Source organism: Notothenia rossii (assembly GCF_949606895.1).
Source record: "Notothenia rossii genome assembly, chromosome: 11".
In the NCBI taxonomy this organism is placed as follows: domain Eukaryota; kingdom Metazoa; phylum Chordata; class Actinopteri; order Perciformes; family Nototheniidae; genus Notothenia; species Notothenia rossii.
The window spans coordinates 38,935,513-38,952,016 of NC_136910.1; the positions used below are offsets into that span (position 1 = coordinate 38,935,513).

Genomic DNA, 16,504 nt, shown 5'->3' on the forward strand with positions numbered 1-16,504 from the left:
GACTTGCAAATAAATAGGTCATCCAGTTACTTTGTTTGGATACAGCTTTTTTCTCCATTTTCTTTACGATATCTAATATAAAGAAAAATGTACCACTGTATATTTAATATACACACATTCATTTGGATCAAAAGAATGGTACAACATATGGTTTGCAAATAATTATCTTTTCAATTATTAATAAATTTTAATAACATTATAAAAAGTTCATCCCAGATTCCTAGAGACAAATATGACATATTCAAGTGTCTGAACAATAGTTTACATCTGTAAATATTTAATTAACAGTAACAAAACTAAGAAGAGCAGCACATCCTCACACAAGGAGCTGGGATGAGATTATTTGGCCTTGTTGTTTAATAACTAACTAAAACAATGAATTGTTGTTGATTACATTGCTGACAGTCAACTAATGGTTTTTGCACTGGTCATCTTAGCAATGGTGTTTTAGTGTGTTCGACTGTGCATCGTTTGACAAACACTTGCAGAGCAGAGGGATCGATCTGATCGGATACACCCACTAAGAGCTTATTGTGGAGGTCACTCTGCATTAAATGTGATGTGTGAGGTGACCTCCACCCAGGACTCCTTCTTGTTCTCCTCTGATCTCCCCAGAGAAAGTCCTGTCTAATCCAGTTGAGAACACACAAAGTATCTGCCCTCCGAGGGGTAAGAGTTTGACTTTAATGTAGAAATAATTTACGGGGTTTATATCCTAAGACTAATACAGTTCATATCTCACATCTCCTGTGCTTTTAGTTGATCTCCTGGATGATATATTGCATTTAAAACAGGCTCTGTTTAACAAAGCAGCAGCAGCAGCAGCCTCTGCACTCCTCTTGTTTATCAGCAGGGTGCAGCACTGCTTTTCCCAAGCAGGCGCTGAGGCCGGGCGGAGGGGGAAGCCACTGAAACACAGAAATTGATTGCTGGAAAGGAGGATGGCAATAAATCAAGCAGGAAAGCAAATGTAGAAAATGCTGTTCTTGTTTATGTCTAAACAGGCGGAATAGAATAAATGTGCTCTATTTTTCAGTCCGTTTGAAAGCAAATTTGATCGAATTTTGCATGCATTGCCAATCCTTCTGGTTAGAGCCTAATTTAGAGGGAAAAAACTGAGCCCGTTGATTTATAAGCTATGCTTTCTCTTTACTTTACACTTTGATATAATTAAATGATGTTTCTTGAAACACTGCATTTTCCTTTTTTATAATTAAGTTGAATTCTTGTTCCAATTAAAAATGTAATTGACTATCATTTATAACCCGGGCAATTAAACGTGTGCTCTCTTTATCATTGATAGCTTCAGCAGAGTGTAGCTTATGAGGCATCTTCCGATGATACAAAGAAGGCATTTGTATTTGTTTTTAATGTTGATTATTATTAGACAACAATATAGAGGTGATATGCAATCACATTACATGTTCATGTAACATTTCCTTGAATCTTAGTTTAATTAAATGTTCCTCTTCCCATCTTGTTTCCCATCATCATCTGAAGTCTGTTTGTCCTCTCCTTCATTTCCCGTCCGTCTGGCCCTCCGCCCTCGGAGTGCTGGCTGCAGTTTGCCCGTATGGCCGAGCTCTGGAGATGCGTGGAGGGTTCCTGGTTGTAATTGGGGCTAATAGCTCTGGCCATCTGCCTGAGTCTGAATCTACCCACATGTGTTGGGCTGTGGTCTGGCCTCACTGACCACTCAGTTGAAGGACACTCCTCCACTTGTCCACCTGGCCAAGAACCAGCATGGAGCAATAATATCCAGCTGCAGCCACTGCACATATGGCCTCAGCTTCCCTGATTCTGCTGAAAGGCATCATGCACAAATCAAGAGAACCGTAATACTTAAGATGCAGGGGGCTTGTGTGCTCGCTGTGGGTTAAGCCCTGCGTTTTCTGTCGCAGAATCCTCCTTGTCCCGTGTCTTCTCTGCGTGAGGGTGAATGTAAAGGTGAAGCCCACTTTGTGTTTGCAGTGGCAGGGTGGAGGGGAGGCAGATGGCACACACAGGCTCTCTGCACTGAGGAGAATCACAGATAATTGGAGAGTGATGCTTAGCCGCAGCCCTGCCGATCGATGCCAATCCGCCTGCTCTAAGTCCAGGGGTTATGCTTTGCTTTTCTTTCCATACACTGCAATTAATCCAGTGTTTAGCCCTGAATGTGAAGAGTGCAGGAGAATACCAATGACCCGTTTAAGGCCCGCTTGTCCTTAATCTTTCCCTTTTAGTCCCTAAAAATGCACGGATGTTGTGTCAGGTGGGATGTTGGTCTGGTCACTGCACCTGAACATTCACATTACCACAAAACGCAAAGGGAGAATATTCTAAGCAAACACGCTTGGAAATCCAACACGATCAAAACACATGCTTGTTTCTTTCACAAGCTCCCATTACAACACATCAACAAAGGCCCACAGCAGCGTCTCCTGAGACAGAATGAAAGCAGCCTCGGGGTAGTGTTAACTGGCTGAGTAAATGATAGATTTATATCCTAAATCCATTAGCAAAGCCACGGGGACCACATAGACACCTTAAGCTGCTGGGGGAGGGGGGGGGGGCAAAGGGAGGGGCTGAAGGGAACCGGATGTTCCCTTGTATGTTGCTCGTAAATGTTTTAATGATTTTAATAGAAACAACATTTTTTGTGTTCATTTTGGTAGTGATTTTAAGGTTGTAATGGATTATGAGAGAGGACTTGTCCTAAATTCCCACCATTAGTCATTTGGATTGATGTGCAACCCCCTGAATTATTTAAAGAAGCAAAGAGGTTGGTATCTTTGAGGGAAATGAATCCTCTTCTTGAATGGCTTGTGTTTCCTGCTGAAGTGGCTAATATTTTAATTAAGCCTGAGGAGGACTCTCTCTCCTCCCTGAGAGCCCCCTGATAAACTCCCTCTCCTCTGTTGATGGTAATTTAGCGGCTCCCCGGAGACGCTCGCAGACACACTGGGTGAGCCAGCGCTTCATTGTGTCCCCCCCCCACCTCTCGGTTTTTAACGTGTGCGTGCTAATTGGTGGACGTGCTAGCCGCTCCTGCTGCGCAGCACGCCGCTCTGTCCACAGCCCGTCCTGGGGGGCCCTTCACAGGCTTTAGTCAGGCCTAAGTGGGGCTCTTTGTGGGCTGTTTGTCAGGCCTAAGCAGGCTGCCACGGGGGGTCTTTGTTGCCGGGATGTAGTGCTAAATGGAGGCAGATGGCTGGAAGTTGGCCACGTGAGGCTCCGAGATGCAGAGGGGCCAGAGGGGAGCGGGAGAGGGGGCCCGGCTCGGCTCTGTCGCCCTCAAAGAGAGGGTCACACTGGGTCATAGCCCCTGTCTGCCTCTTGTTAGCACTCTCAATAGGGACCATGTGTGCCCAGATTTGCCCCCTAGTCTGCAGGGACAGTTTCCAAGGGAACGGGGGACGGAGAATTCTCCCGAAGGCCCGGAGGGAGCCGGTGGGACGGGGCATCCCCCCTGTACCGGTCGAGAGGCTCCCACACACTCATAGACACCCAGAGTCCATAAAAAGCGGTTAAACGCAGTTTGAGTGGCATGGAGGGCGTGTCCCAGCCTAATGGCTCTTTAGTCAGCTGGGATAATGGACTGTCTGTTGCTCTGCTCGCTGCATTTCCTGTCACAACGTTTTCTCTCTTTGTCTCACGCACTCATATAGAGCAATCACAATGTGTGAGGTGTTGGAGAGTTTTCTAACATGATGATTTACTGGGTTTGGGGGAGAGATGTGAGTTAAGTGTGTTGACCAACATATTTATCAAATCAAGATTTAAATAGCCTGATGCTATTTATACGTTTTTAATACCCTTTTTAATGACTTAGGAGTCAACCACACAGGCTGCATATCTAGGGGTTTTATCTGAATTATGAAAAGGAAATAGTGACATTGTGGCACTGTCTTCCTTTACTGTATAACATATATAGAAATGTTTAATAGAAATAATTAACTAGGCTTACTTCAGACTAAAAACGACTTTAATTCTACAACAAACTGATGTTTTTCCTACTTGGAGAGTTTAGAGTGCTTATCTTTGGTTTATATTTTCAAATACCATGAAATACCTGACACCAACAGGCCCCATCATCCTGCCCGGTAATGATCGGTTTGCTTCATTCTATCAGGTTGATAGAAATACCACCATATTCACATCTTCATTTATGCAGATTGTAATAAATACTTACATGTAATATCATTTTCATAAGGGTTTAGTCTTTTATCATTTCTCTGGGTTTATTTGTGTCACCTTTGTGTCAAATGTATGTTCAGATATCTGTCTCTGTAATGTCAGCTTCCACCCGAACACAATCGAATATAATTGTTGGTGGTTCTCAAAGCACAAAAAAAGTTACCAAAAGTTAGTTTTCATTCCGGGAACACTGGACTCTAGATAAACCCCACAACATTCTGTAAACAGGTTTTTATAGGAACGATTTATTTGGAAGAAAGTAGTTCCATGGAAATCTGTTGGATGAAATGTCTCTTGAAGGCCGTGCAGCTCAGTGTTGAAGCTGACCCATATCCTCTCTCCCTTGCAGGTTTGCGGGGCGGACAGTCAGCAGTGGAGCTCTGGTGCTGGTGTGTTTGGAGCTGAAGGAGTCCTCCACCGCCCTGCTGACCATCAACACAGAGAAGAGCGTCATGGCATCCATGTTGCTCAGAGACCTCAAACAACCCCTCGTCCAGGCGTAGACTCCCCCTCCTCCCTCCTCCCTTTAGTGAAGGTACAGGGGAACCACACCTCATAAAAGATTCAATACATTCTATTTCTCTGGTTTAGGACAGTCTAGGCAGATATTGCAAACCCATGGCACTTTTATCTGAAATACAGAAAAGACAATATAGCTGGAATAAACTGCTCATTTAAAGAATTAACTGGAAATACTTAAGAGAGTTTCTTATTTTGTTCTGATTTGGGAAAGGATTGACCTGAATGGCAGGAATATCGAAGACTTGAATAAAGTGATGATCCTCTTTGAACACACACAGAAGGCCTAAATATGACATTACTACATTTAATTATGTCAAAACAACTGGTCATTTAACCACAGTGGTGATTATTTCATATTCATGCCCTTTGTGTTTTTTTACCAAATAATATTATGTACAATCAGCTGTACAAAGATTTTGGGAGAAACGGTATCCTGCCGGAATATTGTGTTTGCTCATTCTTTTGTGCCAAAAACTGAGAAAAGGAGGATTTTTTTTTTTTCCCAATTGAAGCCCATATATAAAACTTTGAAAAGCTGAGCCAAACCATTAAAGCCTTTCTCCTTGATGTGGTTTTACATCCCAACCTTTATGCTGCCCCCTAAATCACATGTTTTAAAGTGCCTTCTACGTGAAAATAATGTTATTTAGAAAAGTAAACGTATAAGTTAGACTTAAATCAACAAGGTTGTTTTATTTGTATCGCTTTTGCTGAACAATAAAAAAGTGAATTTATTAAAACAATAACCTTTTATTTATTTGTGTCCTGCTGCTATTGCCGATGGCTCCTCTTCAACATCTCTCTGCTGTGATTTATGGTCCTTTAGAGGATCGTGCCTGAATCACAAAGTCGTTAATGATGAGTTCTGCTAATTGGCAGGCTGAGGCGCAGACCGTGTACTCATGACTTCATGATTTTGATGAATCTGTCACTCCACCTGCTCACATATCTTCTTCCCCCTTTTTTCCCATGTTTCCATCAACAATTAACTATTTGTATCCAATGAACCAGGAAGTAGTGACTGGGCAAAAGAGTTCTCACTTCCACACTTTTTCATAAATAAACTAACGATAACACTGATAATAAAAGAAATCATGCAAATCATAATGAATATGAACTTGTAACTTGTGAAACTGCTGATCATACTTAATATGTAAAATCAGTACTTCGTAAATACAAAATGATTTAAATCAAGAACAGATTCATGTCTGACACCAACAACAATTATTAAAACATAAGCTACTGTATTCTACTCATGTATTATTTTTTACATTTGAGTCATACAGTTAAGCATCTTCTTTTTTGACTTTTCTGAAAAATAAATACCTGCCAAACCCAGAAAGTTATTATTAAAACTCGACCAACAACCAACAAAGCGAATGGGCAGAAGCGTTGAAGCTTTGAATGGGGTGACGTCACGCTTTGCCGAACTGCATTGTGGGAGCGTTGCTTCGCTTTGCTCACGTTGCTCCTTTCAAAAGTTGAGCAATGTTCTACTTTTGAAGCTTCGGCGGAAGCGTCAGCCAATCAAATCATATGCCAGTACAAGCTCTAGCCAATCAAACCGCGTGCTTGTGTGTCCGGGGCTGGAGATTCATGTGATTGGTTGTTGGTCGAGTTTCAGACAAGTTCACCGGCAAGCTTCAACGCACGCCGCCGTGTGGACGCTGCGTTACTGCGTTACTGCTGAAGAATTTTCATAAACCTCAAAAAATAAAAATATTATGTCTGCTGCACGGGAAATACAAATTAAATCTGTTTCTCAAGCTGCATCTGTATTAGCCGGAAATGAGCAAATATGTTTTTGCTTAATTTGAACGTGAACCAACTTGTAACCATTTTACAATCACTAATGGCTGTCTTTATTGAAGTTAGTCTCCATTATTTCATATTAACATATCAAATGACTTGCAGAAAGGACATGTCTCTGCTGTCTTCCCGGATTAGGAACTACAGTACCATCACAACTTGTTCGGGGAAAATATATTTTTCATGCAGCCTAATGACTTGTTTTTTCATCTAGATGGTTTGAAAATTCTCCAGAACATCTGTACGTTTTGCTTAAACACCTTCTGAGTTTTTGAACATATGAACTAAAAGACATGGTTGCTTAGCTCTTTAATTTGAATGTAAAGTAATACAGAACATGAGAGGCTCGAAAAAAAGACGACATAAATTGCATTTTCTGATTTAGATGTATTTACTCTAGATCACATCCCGGTATTGAGAATAAAACATAAAGTTAAACAGCAGTTCAGCAATACAAAGTGAAACCCCCAAACTGCTGACCCCTTCAATAAACCAACAACATTAATATTTAAGAGAGTCGATGATAGCAGTTTGTGTGCCGCAGAGCAGTATTAAGAGTCAACAGCACAACCAAGTGTTTGTTTCTTTGCTGCAAACTGTAGAAGACGTCTTACGATACACGATAAAGTATCCGTGTACACTGATGTATTTTAATATTCAGTACTAGATATATGAGGACTGTGCATGGAGAATGATGTACAGTAAGAGCTTCAGCTGGTGAATTGAGAAGCTCTTAGCAAACTGAAGCCGCCCATAGACAGTGCTGCTTATTGTCGGGTAAAGTAGTGCAGATGTACGTGATGTGTTGTAGCTTTGAGGCGGCCGGTGGCGTAGTGCTTTGCGTCTGGCTGTCTTTTCCGGCTCATAAATAGCGTCTCTCTGAGGGCTGTGGTGAACACCTGTTAGCTCATCTGTCACAGGAGCTCCACTCGCATCCATCACCTCTCCCTCTGTACTCATTCCCTCAGCCAGCTGTTCCCATCTCACTCACACACACACACACACACACACACACACACACACACACACACACACACACACACACACACACACACACGAGCTGTGTCAGGCCTACCAGATGCACACACTCATCATACAGATCCACCGCTACGTAGAAGATTTTCAAACTTAACTTCCCATTTCACAACTTACTTTGAAAAAAAAAAACACACCTACACAATTCGTTTCACCTTTTAAGGTAGGGACACAGATGTTATCTGGAAACAAATCTTTGTCACATTTTAAGTACTTTTTTAAATGTAAGCTAAGCTTCCTTCCTTTGTATTAGATAATAAAATAGTGTAGTAATGCACAGGGTGATCTGTGAGACTGTATCTGTTTAGCTGCTGATGCTAACATGCGGACATGTAGCAGTATGATATTTGCCATGTTCATCAGCTTGCTATTGAAGTATAGCATGCTGAGAAACACAAAGTACTGTGTAATTTTATACAGTATTTGATCATTTATTAAACTATAAACGAATGTTGGCAGAGAAGTGAAGCTGCTATAAATGATATGAAAATGCATCGAGTGACATGTAGAAACGTCATAACAGTGTGAAGGAGGTAGCTTGTAGTGAGAAACCTTCAGAGAACTATCCCATGAACCTCAGCTCCCCTTGGCTTTACACAGCTTTAGAGTTGTAGCCTTTGATTTGCTCTCTGGCTCGCATCTTTACAGTTTTACACTGTTACTCTCACTTGCTCGCATAAACTCCTTTCAAGCAACATCAGACAGCTCTTCTCAGAAAATAGCTTTATATATATATAATGCTACAAATTACAAAATTATTCTCTAAAAACAGACTATTTGTCTAATACTTTTGATAAAAACCTTTTGTTTTTAGTGCTCACTGGCAAATGTTAGCATGCTAGCACAGTGAAAAGAGATTGTAAACATTACACCTGACATTAGCTATTATATCGTGATTATTTTAGCATGCTGCTGTTAGCATTTAGCACAATAACCTTACAAAGCTGCTATCATGACCTTAATCTTGTTTGTTATTTTTATCATGTTTTATATTTTGGACCTTCAGGAGCTATGTAAAGTAAAGATTAGGTTTAAATTAACTCAGCATAGGGTGGCCTCATACTGATAGATGCACAAGGGGTGTGTGAGAGTGTGTGTGTGAGAGTGTGTGATCCATCTCCCGGTGTTGGCACCTGCTATAATAGGCTCTGGGGAGTGAATGGGAGAACAGGGGGGAGCCTCTCTCTCCCCCCTCAGCTCTCCCTCAGCATTGCTGTGCAGTGACAGCTTGATTTCTCTGCCTCTCTGGGCTGCAGCGCGGTGACATGATGGGCCTGTTCAGCTGGTCTTATTACGCTCTGTGTTTGAAGAGAGGAGAGAGCGGATGGAGGGGACGTTAGGGGGGGGGGTAAGGCAGAGGATCCCCAGCTGAGGAAACGCCTGTCTGACCTTACCACTGAGAGCAACTTCTCATTAGCCAGCGTGTCTCTGATCAGCCCCTCTGACATGCAGGCTGAGATACAGGCACATTAATGCTAGCAAAGTATGGATTTCCTCCTTTAATATAGAATCATTTGAATGGTTCTGTCATAACAATAATATCTAAATTCTTTGCTTTCAACTGTTCATAGACTCTTGCACTTCAGCTCCGTCTCCTACCGGATTATCAATAACATTTTAAGGAGCGTTAAGAGGAATACAGTAGCCGTTTTAAACGCTAAGCTAACGTTGTCAATAAAAATGAGACAGAAAATGCAAGAAAACGTCCTGGTTATGCTAGGGCTACAACTCTTAGGTTTATTATAAATAGCTTAAAAATATTATTTCTAACTCTGAAAAACTGGATGTCACATAATTTTTAACAAACTCCGATGCCGACCCTGCTACAAATAGACACCAGTTTGATCAAGTTACAGTAATTCCCGACAACTGTGTGACTTATCAAAGTTTAACAGTTCATTTTTAACCATTACTTTTAATTGGCATCTTAAAGAAACCACCCAGACGGCTTTTTAACCTGAAACAAAGCTAAATGAGTTGTTTTCTGTCCACGGCTTTTACATCTCGGTTTTTTCTACTTGTTTATTTTAACGTTTTGTTTGTCAGGCAGATTGTTCAGTATGCTGCAGCTACTAAATAACTCAAACTACAGCTAGGACATTTGAGCACTTGTTCCTCTTCTTCCTGAGCTTCCTTTGAAAAATGTTCCTACTGTACTAAGGTTTTTCTAGTATGAGTTTGGTGTTTTTTCCGATCCGGACAAGGGTCTAAAAACAGGGTGGTGTAAATAACACATTTGATTTGACTTTATAAAAATCTCCTTACTATACTTAAAAGCAAAACATATTCCTAACCTTCTTCCTTGTGGTTTGTTGTTATAGTTTATGACTATTTCTTTGGTAAACTGCATCATCTCCCCGGGCGCCGTACATAATAATGGCAGCCCACTGCTCCTAACACTAGGATGGGTCAAATGCAGAGAAACCGTTTCGTTACTAGTACCTGTGCTACGTAATGACAATAAAAATAATTCATCCGCATGTAGTTGAGATTTATCAGGACATTGTTTTTAGACAATTGTGAACCTGCCCTTTCAAAAATGTTAAGCTTGCTTTACACGTGCATCCAAACTGATTTCTGTCTGAAACTGATTGTTGAAGGCTAATAAATAAATTACAGATTGTGCAGCTGATCATTTCACAAGTCGCTAACACAGTTAATCCTCTGGAAACACAAAATGATGTTCCCTCGACGAGCTAAACACACCTTACTTAAAACCAATACCTGCGTGATAATGGGAGGATGCATGACATCTGAGGAAAAGGTGTCATATCCACACAAATACAATTTCTCCCCCAAAACAATCAGTGAGTAACTCCAGCAGACCCGCGGGAGCAGTAATTGTGGTGATTATGCTTAAGTTGATGCTTCACAGCTATTTCTCTGTCTCCTGTATTGTAATTACATTTTCTCTCCTCTACTGAAGTTTCTTTTGAAATGCTTCTTTGGAGCATAGAGACTAATGACTACATGTTCCCCCGCTGAAATGTTCAATCAGCGGCTCATTAGAGGGACAGACACATCCAGCTCTGCTGATTTGATTTTTCACTTTCCTTTTTGGTGTCCCACATTTATCAATCTCCAGTCCAGAGGAGATGAGGAGGGAGAGGGTTCTGACGGGGTCACAGGCGCACACTCCAACATGTACTCCATGCTCTGAGTCGTAAAGGTTAGAGTAACAGGGCACTCAATAAATACTTCCTCAGTTATACAGAATACTGGGAATCCTGTTAGGGAAAGGAAATAGTCAATCCTATGTATATTGGTGCTGTGCTGGAAAAAGTACTCAGGCCTTTTACTTAAGTAAAAGCAGTAATGGAATGTAGGTACTTACTTTACTTGAGTATTTTCACACTAAACGTTTACCTCCCTACATTTTGAGGGCAAATGTAATACTTTTTACTCCACTACATGTTTCTTACATATTTAGTTATTTTGCAGATTAAGATTACTAATACAAAAATATATTAAATACATGTGTATATATGTATTATTAGAGGTTAATCTACCCAGTAGTTCATGAAGAAGTTCAAATAAACTCCTACTTCAATAAGTGCAACATTGCAGTGATACACATATAAATGCACCAATAATATAAATACTATAAATAAAACATATCTGGTTCTTAAAATGGCCATTTTGCACAAGGAGTACTTTTACCTTTGTACTTTAAGTAATTTGAAATGCTAATACTTTTACTTAAGTACAATTATGAATGCAGGAATTTAACTTGTAACAGAGTATTTTTACATTATTGCTACTTTTACTTAATAATCTGAGTTCTTCCTCCAACTCTGAGTAAAAGGAGCAATGCTCAATTGTAAGAAAATACTCTTTTACAATTAAAAGTCCTGCATTCATAATCTCACTTATATATATACAAAAGTATCAGCATCAAAATATGCTTAAAGTACCAAAAGTCAAAGTTATCCGTTTCAGATCACATTATTATTGATGTGTTTTCCATAGCTGGTTATATAGTATAGCTAATTCATATTGTTTCATATACTGCTGCTGGATATTTCAACCTTTAATTATAGGTCAAATTATATTGATATGTTTATAATCTAAATCTATAAAGAAACTAAAGCTCAGATAAATGTAGTCAGGTAAATAGTAGCTTCTAAAATGTAGAAAGGTGCCATACAATTGAAATACTCCTGATGTGTTGTGATAATGACTGAATCATTTCCCTTTCATAGCGTCATAAGAGGACTCTAGTGTTGACGGAACACTGGCTTTATGCTCTCATCCGCTCTGCGCCGCCACTCGGAAATCTTGACAAACTTAACATTGGAAATGTTTTGAAAGGCTGTGCTTTCATTACATTGTTTACCTTTCATTTTGTGTCCTTTAAAGGAGACGGGGCTCACTGAGGGCCATCTTGCAGGTGCATTTAACAATTGACTCATGCGTATGTTTCCCTAACAGTTAAAGCGTGCACAAAAGAGCATTTTCGGTCAGCCGGGAGAGAAAAAAGACCCACCAGCCTTTAATTAGTGTTTGATTGCACTTTAAAAAACACTCAAGTGCATTAAAAAGTGATCACACAGTCAAAATGGAGATTGGCTTCATTAATAGTGAATAGGAGGTAAAAAGCTTGTGGATTCACACAGAGGTAAACACATTTTACGCACACACTCCTCTACACACACACTGCTGTGATTTATTTGTGATACAGATGCAGAGCTGTTGACAGGTTAAAATGAGTTAATATAAGTTAATAAGTTAAAAGGGGTGAGGGGAAGGTGAGTGCTGTTAAAGTGCTCTGCCATCCTATTCAGCACCAATTTGGCCCCATAAAGCCGTGCACTAAAACAGACTCCATCCGACAGAGTGGCGTGTTAGTGGAGCAAAAAGACACATAAACCAGAGCTTCACGCACACAAAAGCCCCCTCACAGTCTCTAGGCGGCCCTAATGAAGACCTGTATGTGACAGCGGATTCACAATAAAGCCAGCGAGTGCCAGGCCTCTCCGCACCACACAAACACTTTGCATCTGCATCAGCTTCCCTCTCTTCAATGATTATAAAAGCCAGAGTGGAGTCTGGAAATCAGAGAAGTGCCTCTGTGTCCCCGTGTTTCTGTTTGGGGTGAATGGATGCTTTGTGCCAGGAATTGACTTTGTTTGGAAAATGGAAGATGCCTTTTATTTTGTATGATTTGCATACTCGCCACAGTTGAATCTACAGATTTGCTTCTTGTTATTTCGCTTTTAAAGGTTTCATGTGTTTATTTTCTTTTTAGAGCATTTTAGTGGAAATATTGGTAGTAATTAGAGCTGCGTCAATTAGTCCATTAATCCATTGGTAGAATCGACTTGAACGATTTTAGCCAAACTTCAACATATTTTAAGATTCCTGCTTCATGAACATGAAGTGTTGTTGTGGTTCTTTGTCCAATATGATAGTAAATTGACATTTTGGATGTTGGAGTTGTCATTTTAGCTCTTGCAAGTTTTTACTGTGATATTTTGATTTATAGACCAACTTATTCCCTAATAATAATATATATATAGCAAATTAAGGAATTGTAATAAAAGCGATTATCTTATATCTTTGAGCTTTCCTTCATACATCAAGATATATTTGAAACAACACAAATTAAATACAAAATATTGAAAGCAGATCTAAATTTGAGATAGAGGTTTGAAATGCACTTGCCCCTAATGCTTAGAGACTTCAAGTTGGACATTATCTATGTAGAGGAAGTATGAATTCTTCCACGTTTTAGTTTCTGAAAAATAGAATTGCAATGTATAGTAGATTTATCTATTTTAGTTTATTACTAAGCAAATAGTTTAATAATTGACCAGTTGTTTTAGTTATTTTTCAAGCAGTTTAGCCAAATATTCTACGCTTTGGGCATTTCAGTTTGAGAATGTGTTGCTTTTCAATGTGACATTAAATATAATATTTTGCAGGTCAGACAAACAGCTTATCTAAGGAGCTCATATTGTGCTTTGAAACTTGTTTTAGGTACTTTCCACTGTTCTTTTCAGACTTCCGTTAAAACACAACCAACATATGAACACACAATGAAAATAATCTTAGGAAATGTGTAATGTAATTTCTTTCTTAAACAGGGGCTCGTTGAAAACAGATGCTACTGATGGAGTAATGTGTATACACAGTAACAGTCTACTGTTCCAAACACTTTATTATTTCTCTACCCTGATTTGAGAGTTTCCCAGTTGTCAGAGCAGCATAGAACTTGTTCTGGTTTGCCTTCAGTGACAGTCATCAGTATCCTCTTTTAGATTTCAAATATGACTCCTGTATAATCTGTATGTGTTCTGCTCTGCAGCACGGCACCATAACGCTCCGGCCTCTCATCTGAATGCTAATTTGCCATTTAAAAATCCTCCTCTGCGCACGGAGGGGGGGGGGGGGGAGGGTGGGGGGGACTGGATGAATTTGCTAGAAATCACAGATGTAGAGAGAAACCTGGCCTTTCCCTTTCTCCCGCAGCTCTGAAGGCTGCTTAATTAACCCGGGGCCGGCCGGCGGGGCGGGGTGGCGGGCGGACGGAGCAGGTTTCCTGGACCCAACTCTCAGATTTAAATGCGCATCTCATTTCCACGGTGCTGAACACGCACACGCAGACCCCTATTTAGCAGAAAGAGAAAATAAATACTGTGTGGAGGGGGGAGGCAGTGTTGCATTTCTCCTCCCAAATCCAGCATCTAATCCCCTGAGAGGGCCTCTGAGGGGGCGGGTCCCGGGGAGTCACTTTTGGGGAGTTAAATGCTTTTGGAAAGATCCTTTTGTTTGCACCACGCACACAGAGGAGATCTTTTGAGGCACCTTACATAAAAAGAGACTGGCCTTTAATTGGAGTGGTCGGTGAGCAATTGTCATATGGAGATATTTGAATAGAGATCGTGTTCAGCACTTCACCCAAATCCACTGGCGCTCAGGAGGGGGAATTGAGGGATTAGATAAATGGACTCAATCAGCCAATTAACACTTTAACCGGCTCCAGGAACATGCTGGTTAACATTTGAAAGGATTTTAAAGCCTGGCCCACTTGTTCCGCCACCTTTGTCACCTTGTGTTAATAACAGATGTGTCATAATACTAAGGGATTACACCAGAGGAGGTTGTAATCTTGTTAGGATTACAATTGTGATCGTGATAGAGCTTTTAAGAAGAAGTGGAAGAAGTACTGTACTCCAGAAATACTACAGTGTTAAAATAATGTTACAAGTAAAAGTCATGCATTTATAAGGTTACTTGAGTAAAAGTATGAAAGTATTGGCATAAAAATATACTTAAAATTCCAAAAGTAAAAGTTCTTATTGTGCTTAATTTCCAATTTCAGAATAATATACTGTTTATTAAATTACTGGATTATTATGTATGCAATAATGTGTTCATCACAGCTGATGGAGGTGGATAATATTTGTAATGACTTTATATACTGCTGCTAAATATCCTGATATATAACTTTAAATCATAGTGTATGTATTAGTTTCTTTATATGTTGTATTTGCTCATAATCTTAATCTGTGAAGTTATTAGTAACTTGTTTAAAAAATGTTAATGTGATGGAGTTAAAAGTAGAATATTGGCTTCCAAATTGGAGTGGAAAGAAGCACAAAGTAGCAAAACAATTGAAATACTCAAGTAAAGTGCAAGTCTTTCAAGATTGTACTTTCGGAAGACTTTTGTAATTGTTACGGTACTTAGTTACGTAACAGAACTGCTTTTAAGTTCATAAAGGGATGCATATTTGGATCAGTGCCAATGGTTCCGTTTTGTTTCATTTCTCACTGAAGATGATTTGGTATGAGGCTCGCAGGGCTGACAAGGTTACACGCTGCATTTGTTTGAGTTTGGCATCTCTAATCATGGCGTTTCCAATTGTGTGATTTATGTTCACTGTCCAATTGTGGGCCATGATTACGGGCCTGTTGGCGAGTGCAGTTTGGATGTCTGTGGTAGGCGAACAGGGGGAGTAAATGGGCGTTTTATTTATCACCGGTGCCACAGCCCCCCGGAGCGGAAGAGCGCCCTCCCAAATTGAAATATAGCGGAGTTTACTCTCCTGATTAGGGCTCTCTCAGCCCAAGGCTATCATCACTGAGAACAGCAGCCTGACACGTAATTGCGTCTGGATTAATGTGGCCCAGACTGACAGCAGCTCCCCTCCAACCAGAGCCGCCTCTGTAAACACCAGGCCGAGGAATTTATGGCCCTTTGAAGGGAATTATTTATTCAGTAGATCTGAATATATAATTGAATAACACTTTCTACGATGCTCAAATGCATTCAATCCTCTTATACTACTGTCGTATTATAGTAATAAGCACTCTTACATATGAGTATTTACAAGTATTTCTAACTTTAAAAGCATGCAGTATCATGTAACTAATGTCATTATTTAAAATAAGAAGTACACAATGTGATGCCATTGATTCATACTAAAACATTATCTCTTCATTGAAAAAACTTAGGGTACTTTCCAGGTATTTTTTAGTAAACCTTACTCCAAAAAGATTTGGTGCCCTATAGTATTTGGGGAAGCACGATAGTGGATGTGAGTTTGGAATCTACAGTGTGTTTCATGGAAATGAATGTACATGTGCAGCAGTGTTGCTCAGTGTGTATGTTTTTTTGCAACACCGAAGCTCTATGGCACAAAGGAAGAACATCAATCCGACTTTGGAAACACACACTCATTATTGGGGTCAACGCATTGTTGGTTCTGGTATTTTCATGGGATTTATAACAATAAGAAAATATCACCAGACTTTAGAGCAGGGACTCAAACTCAAGGCCCGGGGGCCAAATCCGGCCCGCGACTTCATTTTCTGTGGCCCCACAAGAGCTTGCAAAGAATATAATATGTTTATTATACGGTTACATGCCGAATTACAGAAGCACGTTGCCCATAAACTACATGTCCCACAATGCATCTCAAATATGCCTTGTTTCTCCGAATTTGACTTTTTTT

General features: G+C 40.1%; 1 protein-coding gene across 1 annotated transcript in view; it reads left to right on the forward strand.

Moving 5' to 3' along the window:
• ap3b1a (adaptor related protein complex 3 subunit beta 1a) overlaps nucleotides 1–5,456 on the forward strand; it is a 50,732-nt gene extending 45,276 nt beyond the window's left edge. Inside the window, exon 27 of the mRNA XM_079658672.1 lies at nucleotides 4,529–5,456. Coding sequence (XP_079514798.1) covers nucleotides 4,529–4,682 — 154 coding nt within the window. The 3' untranslated portion in view covers nucleotides 4,683–5,456. The remainder of the gene's footprint in view (nucleotides 1–4,528) is intronic.
• The last annotated feature ends 11,048 nt before the right edge of the window (nucleotides 5,457–16,504 follow it).